The sequence below is a fragment of the Propithecus coquereli genome, unplaced genomic scaffold, assembly GCF_000956105.1.
Source record: "Propithecus coquereli isolate 6110/MARCELLA unplaced genomic scaffold, Pcoq_1.0 Scaffold482, whole genome shotgun sequence".
Classification (NCBI taxonomy): Eukaryota; Metazoa; Chordata; class Mammalia; order Primates; family Indriidae; genus Propithecus; species Propithecus coquereli.
This window is the reverse complement of record NW_012150641.1, coordinates 467,068-480,867: the sequence shown is the minus strand read 5'-3', so window position 1 is coordinate 480,867 and position 13,800 is coordinate 467,068. Positions and strand designations below refer to the sequence as shown.

General features: G+C 49.8%; 1 protein-coding gene across 1 annotated transcript in view; it reads right to left on the bottom strand.

Moving 5' to 3' along the window:
* Positions 1–923: 923 nt before the first annotated feature.
* The window catches only part of STX8 (syntaxin 8), a 261,397-nt gene continuing 248,520 nt past the window's right edge, over positions 924–13,800 (bottom strand). Inside the window, exon 8 of the mRNA XM_012655606.1 lies at positions 924–1,098. Coding sequence (XP_012511060.1) covers positions 1,031–1,098 — 68 coding nt within the window. The 3' untranslated portion in view covers positions 924–1,030. The remainder of the gene's footprint in view (positions 1,099–13,800) is intronic.

The following is a 13,800-nucleotide window of genomic DNA, read 5'->3' as shown; positions in this document are numbered from 1 at the left end:
TCTTGTGCTGTGGAATGCCACCCCCTGCCTCAACTCAACCCACATTCTTTCTCCTTTTGTCCTGGAGGGCAAAGCAAGGCCAGCTGGCCCATCCTGCTCTACATGCAGATAGGAGAGCGCACGATGTTCGGCCCTCGGCCCGCTTCTAACTCAGAACTCCTCTGTCCCGTGGGCCTGGTACCCTCCGCAGGCCTCCCCCATCCGTCTGCCCTGAGACACGCACACGGGTCCATGTGCTCTGCGCACACACAGAGCTGTCCGAGCCCGTTAGCCAAATAAAGGCGGTGTTCTCCCAACTTCATAATCACACCTGCCTTTGAACCCTAAATGGTACTTTCTACCCCCACTTACCTTAGTCAACAGATTTGATTCTGGTGCTTTTTATAAAGACGTTTCAGGCTTAAGAAATGAGAGTTTACTATCATTGAGGAAATGAAAAGAATCTGCTTCCAGGTCTGATGGCAGTTCCCAAGGCAGAGTCCAGAAATATTTCTGAGCAGTGGCAGCTAGCACCACAAGGAGTGTTGAGCCTTGTGGGGTGACTTGGGCAGAGCAGGGTGGTGGGGCAGCGGTGACACACTCAGATACGTCTGCGTGGCCATCCCTCTGCACAGGCCTTACCTCTCTCACACCCTACCACCTGGTCACACGTGGCCGTGACTGTACACTCGTTTCCTACACAGACACGCGGCTTCCCCAAGCAGACCACACACTGAGATTTCAAACTGCCTATTAATTCAGCATCCCCCAGGATGGCTGCACACCACGGGGTGGCCGGAATCCATTGGCACCCATGGGGCAGTGACCACTTGAGGGACCTCTGGCTAGCACTAAATGACCAAGGCTGAAACCAAAAGGGCCACGCTGGACCCAATGCTCTAGGTACAGAGCTGTGTGCCTTCTGAAGCAATGCGCGGCAAGAGTTCACAGCTTTAGGGGAATTTATTGAGAGCAGGTTTTGCTACCAAAAGGGTGCTGGGCTTTTGTCCGTCATTGGCAGGTGTCACAGCTGGTCGTCTCTTTATTGCCATCAGTTGGTTGGCCAGACTGCAACAACCACAATAGCCACAAGCAGCAATAAAATCACCATGATCATCCCTGAAAAACAGAGTAGAAGATAACTCTTTTAGTGATTCCTGCCAGAAAGGCGTCACACACTCCATGGAGCATCTGCAGAGAGGACAGTGCTATGCCCACTCCCTCTGAGCCTCCCACTCGTGCTCCGGGGTAGGGGGTGGCAGTCAGCGGCCTGGGGCTGCTGCACAACTCTGGCTTTGTAGGTTAGGGCTGCAGAAGGCACGGGCTCCGGGAAACTGGAAATAGCCCTCCTACCTGGAGTGCTGTGCCTGCGCTCCTGACCGCAAGACGGGGGACCTGGGTGGGGCACGGGGTGTGTGCATGCTACGGCCCTGACTCTAGCATCTGCATGCAGCTTGGACCACGGGGCGGGTGGAAGCTGCTGGTGACAGCCCACCCTTAATACCTAATTGAATTACACATTGATAAAGCATCAATAAAGTAAATGGCTTACGAGTTTAACTCTAGAATCCATTTTCTCCATTATCCATGTGGCTGCACCTTGTTTCCTTGAGTCTAAGACACTTAGGTCATCCATCGGTAAAAAACACCCCTGACCGAGGGACTTTTCCCATATATATATATATAAAACATATATATTAAACATACATATGTTGAATATAACCCCTATTTGTGGAACATTTCAGTTTTGCACTTTTTTTAATTTTTTTTTTTTTTTTTTTAAGAGATGGTCTCACTCTGTCACCCAGGTTGGAGTGCAGTGGTGTGATCACAGCTCACTACAGTATGGAATTCTTGCACTCAAGCATCCTCCTGCCTCAGCCTCCCAAGTAGCTGGGACTACAGGTGTGTGCCACCATGCCTGGCTAATTATTTTATTTTTATTTTTTAGGGGGGAGAGATAGGGTCTTGCTATGTTGCCCAGGCTGGTCTTGAACTTCTGGTCTCAAGCTATCCTCCGGCTTCAGCTTCCCAACGTGCTGGGATAACAGGCATGAGCTGGCCCATTCATTCACCCGATGCTGATGAAGTGGAACCGGGGCCCAAGAGCACGTAGCCCTCACTCCATGAACTCCCTGTCTTCCACATTCCCTTGCCTGGTATTTACCAATGAGTGCTTGGCATGTGCCAGGTACCAGAGGGGACAAGGTACAGCACAACAGAGGCAGGGCACGTGGCTACTACCAAGTTAGCACTGGAGAAAAGTTTGCTCACTGGAGTCCTTGAGCTACTGAGGCCCAAAGAGGGAAACGAGGAGCAGATGAGAAAAAGTACGTGAAAATGCTTTATAAAGTAACAGGGTGAACCAAGCACACGGGGGTGCGTGGCTGTTTGGCGCCCGGGACTGCTCACCGCACACCTACAGCTGCTTGAGGACCCAGACAGCCCCACTCCTCCCTCTCCCACAGGAGACCACGGGTCACGCAAGCTGCAGTACTCTAGGTAACCACGAGCCACATCTGGCTGCTGAAATTAAAATGAAATAATGTTAAAAATTCAGTTCCTCAGTTGCTCTAACCATATGTCAAGTGCTCAGTAGTCACACGTGGCCACCACACCGGACAGAGGCAATTAAGAACATTCCCACTGTGGCAGAAAGTTGCACTGGAAGCACTGACATAGAGTGTGGGGTCCGGATTGTCACTGCTGTGTCCCAGCACCCACAGCAGTGCCCCGGGTGGACACTCCGTACACCCTGGTTGAATCAATGACTAAATGGCTGTTCAACGTCTCTTAAACACTCGCTCGATGCTGCGACAGTTTCTCATGTCTGGAGCTCTGCTTTTCCTTGTTCTTGAGTCAGTTTCGTTAAATTATATTTTTCTGGGAAATTGCCCGTCTCTTTTGAGTATTCAGAATTACTGGCACGAGACTCTGCTGCGTTCTGCTGTGATGTACACGCTCTGTCGCGCCTATCAACCGTCCCTTCCACCAACCATCCCTGCTCTCTCCTGGCCGCCCCTGCCACAGGGGCGCGCTCTTCCTAGTCATCGTTTCCAAGAACAAGTTTGGGCTCTGTCGATCTCTTGTTTCTTCGTTTTCTGTTTTATTAATTTCTGCTTTGATTTTTATTAATCTTACTCACAGGCTTTCTCTAGATTCACTTTGTTGTTCTTTCTCTAATTTCTTGAGTTGAAAGTTAGTCATTTTCCATCTTCCTTCTAAATCTTATGCCTCTACGTCTACACGTTTTGCTATAGAGTCATTTTATTGTTAGTTTCTAAATTCTAAATACTTAAAAATTTTCACCACTGATTTCTTCTTTGGCCCAGTAATTACCGAGAAGTGTTTTTAAATTTCCAATCATACTGAAACATGCTTACCAAAACATATTTTTTTCAATTCTGAAATAACGCATGCACTTATATTTTGATGTGAAACTATCTGATTTCTACTGGTGACAAAGTGACTACTGTCACCACACTGCTGTGCTTTGCTGCCTACGTTTGCAAGCAAAGAAAACGCGAAATCTCAATCAGATGCCAGTGAAAGTGAACACAAAGTGTGTTTCCATCCAACTGCACAGACTGGCTGAATTCTACCCACAGACCCTCAGGGTGCAACGTAGTGTAAACTTTCAACCCAACCCAGGTAAGCACAGCATGCCCCTGGTTTTGAATATTGAGAAAGGACTTAAAAATATATGACAAGCTTTTTTGTCATGTTCCTGTGAGAGTGGGTGACTTTCTTCTAATATAGCCTCTTTCTCTGACGATCCAAACTTTTGAGAGTCCCTCCTCTCAGGGACCCAAGGTTTTTGTCCCCCCACCCTATCCCCTGCCGTCTTCAGGTGTCTATAAACCTAAACCTAAGCCTCTACCTCAGGGATCTGCCAACTGGGCCAGATCTGGCTGGGGTCTGTTTTTGCACAACATACGAGCTAGGAATGGTTTGCATATTTTTTGACAGTTATCGAAAAAGTGAAAGAATGAGATGTGACACACTGTCGCTGGTCTGCACAGGCTTAAACCATTTGTCACCTGGCCTTTTGCAGTGGTTGGCCAGCTCCTGCTCTACATCACCGTGACTGATAGTGACCCAGCTGCAGGATGAGTTCGTTCACTTAGGTTCTGGTTTTCAATTCTCTCTTCATTTCTTTCATCTGGGGATTTTCTTTCTTCCTTGTAAATCCAGCTATGCATTGACATGTGAGGGTTTTACCTAGCATTCCAGGATGCTTGCAGTGAGAAGGAAGGGTGTGTGTGTGTGTGTGTGTGTGTGTGTGTGTGTGTGTGTGAGTGTATGTGAGTGTGTGTGTGTGTGAGAGAGAGAGAGAGAAAGAGAGAGAGAGAATATTATCTTAGTCCATCTTCTTGCCAGAACCAGTAGAACATATTTTCATTTCGACCAAAAGCTCTACCTGCACAGAAGTCCCACTGCTTCTTGGTCGTTCTGCTATACGTGTGGTATGGGGTTGAAAACTTGCTCCTGGCTCTGCGAAAGGTCTACCCTGTGCAGTATCGGAAGATGATAGGAGCGGAAGAGGCAGACATAGACTGGGTGGAGCGTGGGGCGATCGCTGGCACTCCAGAGCCTGGGCCCCCCTAACACAAGGGGGAGGGGCTGAGTTTTTGAGGGACTTAGGGGGATGACGAGGGGTGTTTTAGGAAGAGGTATTGTTCCTGAGGCTCAGGCAGGATCATAGTTGCGAGAGCACCTGAGGCTGTAGCACGGGCTCTAGACCAAGAGTAGAGGCCAATACAAGTGATCCTGAATTTTCAAAACAAGGTGGTTATGAGAAGGAGCGGAATAAGTGAGGAGAACAAAGAAATTGAGAATAACAACTGGCCAGGAGCAGTGGTTCACACCTGTAGTTCCAGCACTCTGGGAGGCCAAGGTGGGAGGATCACTTGAGGCCAGGAGTTCAAGACCAGCCTGGGCAACATAGCTTTTCTGTACAGACCCCATCTGCACAAAAAATTTTTTTAAATTAGCTGGGCATAGTGGTGCACTCGTATAGTCCCAGCTATTCAGGAGGCTGAGCCAGGAGGATTGCTTGAGCCCAGAAGTTCAAGGCTGCAGTGAGCTATGATCAGGCCACTGCACTCTAGCCTGGGTGACAGAGAGGGATGCCATCTTCTTCACCCCACCTCCTCCCCCCAAAAAACCAAACACATCTGGTTTTAGCTGACACACATCTAGCTTGTAATCCCAGGGAAGAGGCCTCACGGCATCAGCAGTCACCACCATCCCTGACTTGGAACCCTGCAGTGAGGGACTGACTGGCCTCCCGCTTTCCTCAGCGCATTCGCCACAGCAGAGCTGGATCCTCAGCACATTCCCCACAGCAGAGCTGGAGGAGGCTTTTTAGAACGTAAAGCAGATCAGGTCACCTCCCGGCCTGCACACAGGCGCTCCTTTCCGCCCGAGAGCGCGCGCCCCTCTCTTTGCCTAGTTCATCTTCCCAAACTCAGCACCAGTGTCGCTTCCTTAAGGAACACCTTTGTGCCCTCCGGTTAGCTGGGCGCTCTTTGCCCCTCTGTCCCCACGGTAACCCTCACTAAATCATCAGTTAGGTCTCAGGTGTTATCTGTCTCCTCCCCGTATGGGAGCGTCCCAGCAGGGACTGTGCCTTCTTGTTCACCGCCACATCCCCAGGACCTGGGACAGAGCCTGGGACACAAGAGGCACGAGGTATATATGTAGAATAAATGAGTAAGTGCACTGAATTTCTGGAAGGGACAAGAAGAAACAGTAAGACACAGAAGGTGTGGTCAACAGGGAGGGAGGGCTGAGAAAATGTGTCGAGGAGGCCAATTAATGAGAAAATTCAAAAAATGGTATCTACCAACAAATACTGCAGAGACACCAAGAAGACAGAGAAAAAGCTCCCGGGTGGCAGAGACCTTTAATAGCATAGTTTTAGCAGAATGGTGGGTGGGCCTTTGGAACTATTATTAATACAGCCATTCTTTTTTAAGCTGCTAATTTTTCTATCACAGAAACTGTGAACTAGACAAACTGTGCCACAGTAAAGGCATGACAGGGTACACAGTACCTATGAAAAATGAAAACGCTCTTCAGCGGCTGACATCTTAGACGGTGAGTTGATAAGACGTGATAAATCGGGTTCTTGTCCAAAGATGAAAATGAGGACTTTAAGAGCAATGACAAATAAGCCTTTTACATTTTAACCGTTTCATAGCAAACAGCAGTCCTTTGGGAGGAGATTTTCAACAGGCTTAAGTAAACGGGTGTGTACCAAGGGTCAACTGAGGAGGTCATTTTAAGATGGCGGGTGACAGTGATAAGCAAAAGTCCACTGTGGCCTTTTGGGTTGTTTTAGCCAAAGTGGAGGTGTTTGTCTGCCTTATCACTGCAGCCTTTCTCTGTAAGAAGTGTGGCTTTCTTGGAATGTGATCACACCTCTGGAACCTTTCTGAATGGAGACTCTCTCCTCGGAAGGATATTTCAGAAAGAGTGACCAAGAACCTTTTCAAAGCCAGGGAAATCTAAGGACACTGTACACAGGATATTCACGCACGCCAGGTTTTGCAGTACATGCTGTGGGTACACTGCCTTGCTTAATCCTTATCTCTGCTCTACCTGTTAGGAAGTGAAGTTCCGGAAGGTTAACCCTCCTACCCAAGGCCTACAGCCAGTAAGAGGAGGAGCTAGAATTGGGATTCAGGTGGGTCAGCCCCCGCAGCCCATGCGCTTAACCCTTCTCTGCACCCGCAGAGCCCGTCCAGAGCAGCCGGACTCACGACAGGTGTGGGGTTGATCGGGGAGGGAGGCCCAGACTCCTTGGGGCTGAAAAACTGGGAGAAAGAGTTTGTTCTCTTTTAATATTCTTTCTCTTTCCCTCCCTCCTTCCCTTCCTTAATGTTTTATGGTGGAAAATGTTAAACATATACAAAAGCAGACAGCAGAGTACACTGAACTGTGACGAAGCCATCACTCAGCTTTAACAAGGATTAGTTCCTGGCCCGTCTGGTTTTATGTGCACCCTCACCTGCGCCCTGTCTCCAGTGCATTGTGTCGAAGCAAATCCCAGACATATTTCATGTACAAATATTTCAGTAAGTATCAGTAAAAGGCACCATTTAAAAAGAACACTGCCACACATAACCACAGAAAGTCTGATGTTTCCTAAAGACAGAGGGTAGGGAAGAGCCTCCTACACCTTGGACGTAGAAAAGTGCGTCTGGTCTCAAGGACGCGGGAGACCGTTCTGTGGGGTGGACGCAGGAAGAACATGAATCTTATTCAGTCACGTGTGAAACAGAGAACTTCTTTCGCCTCAGAATTAGTGCTTAAACCCCAGGGGGTCTACTCATCCATCCCCCAGCGAAGGAAATGTTTGACATTTCAGAACGAGGAAAGACAGTTGAACTTCTGGGAACCTGCCAACTTCTCCAACAATGGATGCTCTCTGCCCCGACCCCGGCACGGGACACCTGGCGACGCTCCTGGCTACAGGGTCGTTCCCTCCGCGCTTCACTCAGCTCCTGCCCGGGCCCTGCCGGCACCTGGCAAGGCAGATTTTCCCTCCCAGTGCTCAAGAGCCCCTTTCAGGGGCAGGCCTGGGATGCCAGAGTCACAAGGGTGGAAAAAGATGGCCATTTCCTTTGGTCAGTTTACCAGATGAGTATTACTCAACCACTTACAATATTTACAAGTCCAGCTCATGGCAATTAAAAAAGGACGTAAGAAAACAAACTCCCTTTTTTCAGACTGGGAAAGGATATTAAACACAGTCTCTCAGGAACAGGGTTGTGTTTTCTGAAGATTGTTCATCTGGAGGAATGGTCCATATTTTTTTCCAGTGAAACACTGGAAACCAGCAAATTACAGCGGGGCCTGTGCTGCCAACACCTGTGCCACCGTGGAGTGTAGGTGACAGCTCTGAGCACTGACTGACGTGGAGGAGGATACCCAACATGGAGTCTGGTTTTGTGTGAGAGGGGGAGAGCATATCTCTGCACGGACGGATGGGCCCAGTAGCTGCAGGGGACTGTGGGAGGTGGGCCCGATGGGTGAGGAGGAGGGAGGCAGGGAGGGATGAAAGGCGATTTTATCTGAAAGTCTTTTTATCTGGTTTTGTCAGGAAGAAAACCATCCTGGCTGCTGCTAGTTTGGTTATCTTGAACCATATTCTTACTGTCTGCCTTGCATTTCATATTTCACAGGGCCAACAGGCAACCTCACGCAGCTAATAACTTTGAAAGATGAACAGAACACACTTCTGAGTGACTTCCATAGCTGGTTGTTTTGGGTTTTGTTTTTTCAGTTGTGCCTGTCAATAGGTGACATTTGCTAACGTATTAACCGGGTGGTTCTCGCTGATCAAACAGATTTTTAGCAGCAGACTCCTGAGCAGAGGTGGGGAATGAGCAGGAGAAGAGACAAAACTGGAATATTTGTTTTCAAAAGTTCATGTAAATGTTCCCTTTAATCCCATGACTGGGCAAATAAGCTAAGAAAAGAGTAGACGCCGTGCAGAGAAGGTGAACGTATTTACATTCTGACTTTCAGATTCGATGATCGGAGCATGGCAGCTGCCCTGGTGGCCACTGTCTAGACCTGCCCACTCTGGGCTGTGTGTGCCCCGCTGGGGCCACGGGCTGCGGACACTACAGCCTTCCTGCCACTGGCCTGGCCGCTCAGCTGGGCTGGGGGAAACCAGGCACCTACCTGTCTCTGACCTCAGCCCTCTTGCGTCTACTTTTAATTTAATTTACAGTTCTACTTTTAATTTCCCCCAATAATGCTTTCCTTAAAACACTGGCAAAAAGTCTTCTCCAGTTTCTCAGTTTGGTTTTGTTCTTAGCCTGGCATCCAACCCATCCCTGAAGCTTTCCTTTCTCTGTGCACGGATCAACCTCCCTCTGCAGCGCCAGGGGCTGCCCCTGTGTCCCCAACAGACCTTACATTCTCTGCCCACTCCCCTCTGCGTGCAGCCCTGGCCCACCCCTGGGCTCGGCTCAGACTCCACTTCCCCATGAAGACTGCTCAGCCCACAAGGATCTTGCCTCCCAGAGGCCGAGAAGCGTTTACAGCAAGGTTACTGCTCTTCAATGACTGTCTTCCATCTTTCAGTTCTTACTATTTAATAACATTGCTTTCCTTAGGCCACCGCATCTCCAAAAACAGGGATCAGTCTGACGTGGTGGGAGGGGCATCCCTTTACAGTCAGGGAAATCGGATCTGACTAGCCATGACACTTGGGGACAGTTTCCTGACTCTCCGGAGTTTGGTTCCACTGCCTATAAAATAAGGCTGAAACATACTGACTTCATGGGCTTGTTGTGGGGATTCAGTGAGATAAAGTACATAAAACTTCTAGAATGTAACTGACACTCAATAAATGGCAGCTCTGCCGACAATAATCATCACTCGCTGTGTAGCCCACTGCCTGAGAAGGGTGCCCTGTGATGGCAGCTGCTCCATAAATGTCCTGCCACAGAGCCAGTCTCTCCGTTTAACAACAGAAATAAAATGTCATTCGCTCCAAAAGAGAAGGAAGAGGAGCAAAAACAGAGGAACACCTGGGTGGCATTTAGTGTAGAAACAGCGAGAGCAATTCTGGCCGAGGCCCGGCGGCGATGACGGGCGTCCAGGAAAGGTTGGAAGTTCAGAGCGGAATATCTGGCAGCATCCGTTCCAGTTACTAGCTACAGGAAGGGCAGCTGTGCTGGGCGCAGCGCCGGCTTCAGCCAACAGGCGAGCGGTGCACAGCCAAGGGGACGCCAGGTGAGCGAAGCTGTGAAAGACCCAGATGGAAAAGCCTGTGCGGAAGTGAGGGTCAGGGCAGGGGCATGCGCTGGGGACGGGGTCACGGGCCAGAGGAGAAGGTTAAAGCAAACCAAAAGGGGCACCCGACACTGCAACACATCCAGCTGCGAGGGAGAGGGGTGGGGGAACCTGGGGCTGCGGGGGCCAGGTGGTCTGCTATGCTGCACTAATGATAATAGTGATGGTGACAATGACAATGGTAATAGCAGTGTAACAAGAACAGAAGTCCAAAATAAGAGTACTGTTATGCCATTAGGCACAAGTGCTAAGTTGTTTTTTCGTTTGTTTTTTTTTTCAGACAGGGTCTCACTCTGTCACCCAGGCTGGAGTGCAGTGGTGCAATCACAGCTCACTGCAGCCTTGAACTCCTGGGCTCAAGTGATCCTCCTGCCTCGGCCTCCCAAGTAGCTGGGACTACAGGCACGTGCCACCAATCCCAGCTAATTTTTTTTATTTTTTGTAGAGATGGCAGGGTCTTATTATGTTGCCCAGGCTGGTTTTGAACTCCTGGGCTCAAGCAATTCTCCCGCCTCAGCCTCCCAAAGCTCTGGGATTACAGGTGTGAGCCACTGCACCCAGCCAGAAAGTTTACCAGTATTCAAATCCCATATTATTCTCACCATAAGGCAATGAGGCTAGGAGGGCAATGATTTCCCCTAATTTATAGGTAAGAAAATGGGACTTAGAGGTGAAGCAGAGTGAAGAGAAGAGCCCAGACTCCTGAGGCTCAGCCACTCCGCACTCCCTGCAGAGAGCCCTCCGCAGGCGGCAGGCCAGCGGCAAGACTGGCTCTGGGCAAATGGCCACGCTCCCCAGGAGGGAGCATCACGGGGCTCGGCCTGACTTGGGGAGCTCGGCCCGACTTGGGGAGGTCAGGATGGGAGGAGGCAACCCAGGAGGCCACAGAAGTCCTGTGGCATGGAGGCAGCAAACCACAGATGGTGACACACAAATCAACACGGTTTGATTCCTCAAAGAAATACATGACAAGGCAAAAAGCTGGCCACCAAATAGTCTTAATTTTATCTCAGTTTTGTGTCAGGCTGACGGAATGCAATGAACAGTCTCTGTCTTTGACAAGATGATGGTCCAGAACACAGGCTAGTGGGGGAGGAGGGGCTTACAGACTGAGCCTGGCTCCTTTCTAGCCCCTGTGGGCGAGTTCCCCAACACCCCTGCACCTCGCTTCCTCGGGGGTCACAAGGGACAGCACACACATTTCCCAAGGCTGTGGGAGGGTTACGTGACATGCTGTAATGGCCTAGGGCCTGGCAGGAGGCCGGTGCTGACTAAACGTTGGCTGCATTCTTCTGGGAAGTGCCAGCTTCCTGAAGGTAAGAACTGTGGTCTTTTCTGAGGTGACTCTCCAAGAGGCCAGGCCAGTGCCACTGAGTGGGTCTGGCTGGATTGGTGCAGAGGCAACACCAGGAAGAGAGAGGCACCTTCCTCCCCTGGCAACTCTGCCCACCACTCCCGAAGGCCAAACCCCCATCTGGAGAGAATTCACCTCCAGGTCCCTGTGCTGGCGCCCGTCGCCACGCCATGCTGACAGGAGGTAACGCTCTGCGGAAACAGAACCGTGAGAGGAATCAGCTCTACAGAGAGGGCAGCGACTGTGGGAAAGAGTGGTGCAGAGAGAGACATCTGGGGCCCAGAGAGCAAGAGCGTTCTCAGCAGGAAGCAGGAATCGGGGGAGAGTGACCAGGAAGGAGAGGGGGTTGGGATGAGGGAAAAAAGGACTGGCCTAGAAACAGGAAATTAAAGGGAGTTAAGACCACGAGAGATAGGGCAGGGGAGCTGGACAGTGGCCGAGTGAAAGGCAGGCACGTTCCGGGGTCTGGGGGTTGGGACCCTGGGCACAAGCACCTGGCCGGGCATCAGGTGGCTCTGGAGCAGCAGTCACAGCCGCGAGGCCACAGTGACACTGACAGTCGGTCATGGAGATCCCATGTGAGAACTCATGTCACCGGCCAGGACCCATCAGGTCAGACTTGTCAGTTGAGCTGTCCCAACGCTGGACAAGAGCAATGCCCTGGATGAGATCTGCCCAAGAGAGTCCCCCACACCAGAACCGAACTGAACGGACGTCTGGTGAGTGCCTACTGAGCGCCAGCTCCAACGGGTTGAAGATAGATGCACATTCGACTCTCTCTGGGTCTGCTGGTCTCATGAGAGAGGCAGAAAGTCAACCCCATTCCTACCTACTCCCCCCAAATAAACATAAAACTCTGCAGATGATAACCGTTCCTTAGAGGGAGTATGTAAAAACTCGGCCATTATTGTCGCTTCCTGTACAGAAAGTGCCGAATAGTTTCTAGGCCCCATCCATGTTCTTAAAGTGTTATTCATTTCCCTTCCCTGAAATAAGTTCAGCCCAGCAATCGCTACACGTCAACAGCAGAATTCCATCGTAAACAGGCAATCCTTCACATCAACAATCAAAGCAGCATATTATGAGTTGTCAAGTCAATAATTTAATGTTGATTCTCTGGTGCATCAATATTTGCTAAGAAACATCCCCTCACTGTGCCGCGTGTTACCCCTGGGAGTGTGAATCTGTCTGGAGTTTGGCAGAAATTCAAGCGTCTTTGAGAAGACAGTCAGGAACTCTGTTACAGATATCTTGTTTTGACAATTCCCTCTGGACTGTCAAAAGATTTCTGGATGGTTCCAGTCAGGCTATGGATTCACCATTACAAACCCCTTCATTGGTCCTGTTTGGACCGGGATACATCACCTGGCACCAATTAGGGACACCTGGCAAGGTGACATGGGGCACTGCTGCAAAGTTCTAACTCAGGTGGAAAAAGGCAGGCCAGACACACAGCTGTCTGATAATGCCCTGTCCATGCATCAAATGCTTATCCATTTGGTTTGTTAAAAGCAAATCATTTGACCAAGATGCAAAAGGCTTCTGGGTAGATCTGAACTGAGCCACTGAGTTCCAAACCTCAAAACAACATATTCCTGGGGTGGCCCAGTAGCCACGTCTGCTCATCTTGACCCTGCCCGCATACACACAGCTGAGGTGACAGAGCCCACGTGAGACCAACCAGGTCCACTTCTCCAGGAATTGTGGATTTTGCGCAGAGCACAGCTGGGGCTCAGTCACAGCAATGGTAACACTCTAGAGGGATGGGCCACAAACCCAGCCCAGAAGGTCCCAGGCCTTGCCTTTGTTCTGCTTCTTCCCCAGACTTCATTGGCTCAATGATCCCTTAGGTTCCCGCAAGTAACCCAACATCACTCAAATAAATTACATGTTTTTTAACCTAAATGATCCAAAGTAATTTCCTCTTACTTGCAACCAAGATCTTTTAGTAGAGAGATCATCAGCAAAAATAACTATTTGTCTCTAGTTATTTGGGAAAATATATGAGCAACGTGAGCGTGAGTTTGCTTTGCTAGCTTAGTCTTGAAAAGACAGCTAAAAGGCATTGCTCCAGAAGGGTCTTGTGTTGCATTTCCTTACTCTGAATGGGCCGAGGTCCCAGTAGAAACAGCTGTCACCATTAAGAGGCTTTCCCAGATACCAAACTCTCCTCTTTCGCAATCACATATCCTATTCTTTTACAAGTACTTGCTGATTAGTGCTGTACACGTTGTCCTGAAGAGTCCAAGTGAAAAAGAGATGGGTTCTAGTTCCGGGGCAAGAGATATGTGGAGCAAAGATCAGGGCAGGAGAGCTCATCTTCTGGCAACACAGCTAACAGGAACATGCTGGATAGGGCAAACGAGTCACTTAGAGCTCCCACTGGGGATCCTCCTTCCCTGGGGAACACTGTGTATGGGCCCATCGAGGCCTGGGTCAGGCCGGGCCCGGGCGCCTGCACGTCGTGCCTGCCGCCAAAGTGCTTCTAATGAGAGCCGTGTCCATCTCCATTACTGGTGCTAAGCACTTCGTACACACTCAGTATACATTATATACATTACACACTGAGCCGCTCAATAAATGTTCACTCGACAAATAAAATAGAAGGTCCCCACTCCTGATGTGGCTAGGACAGCAAAAATAATACCAAC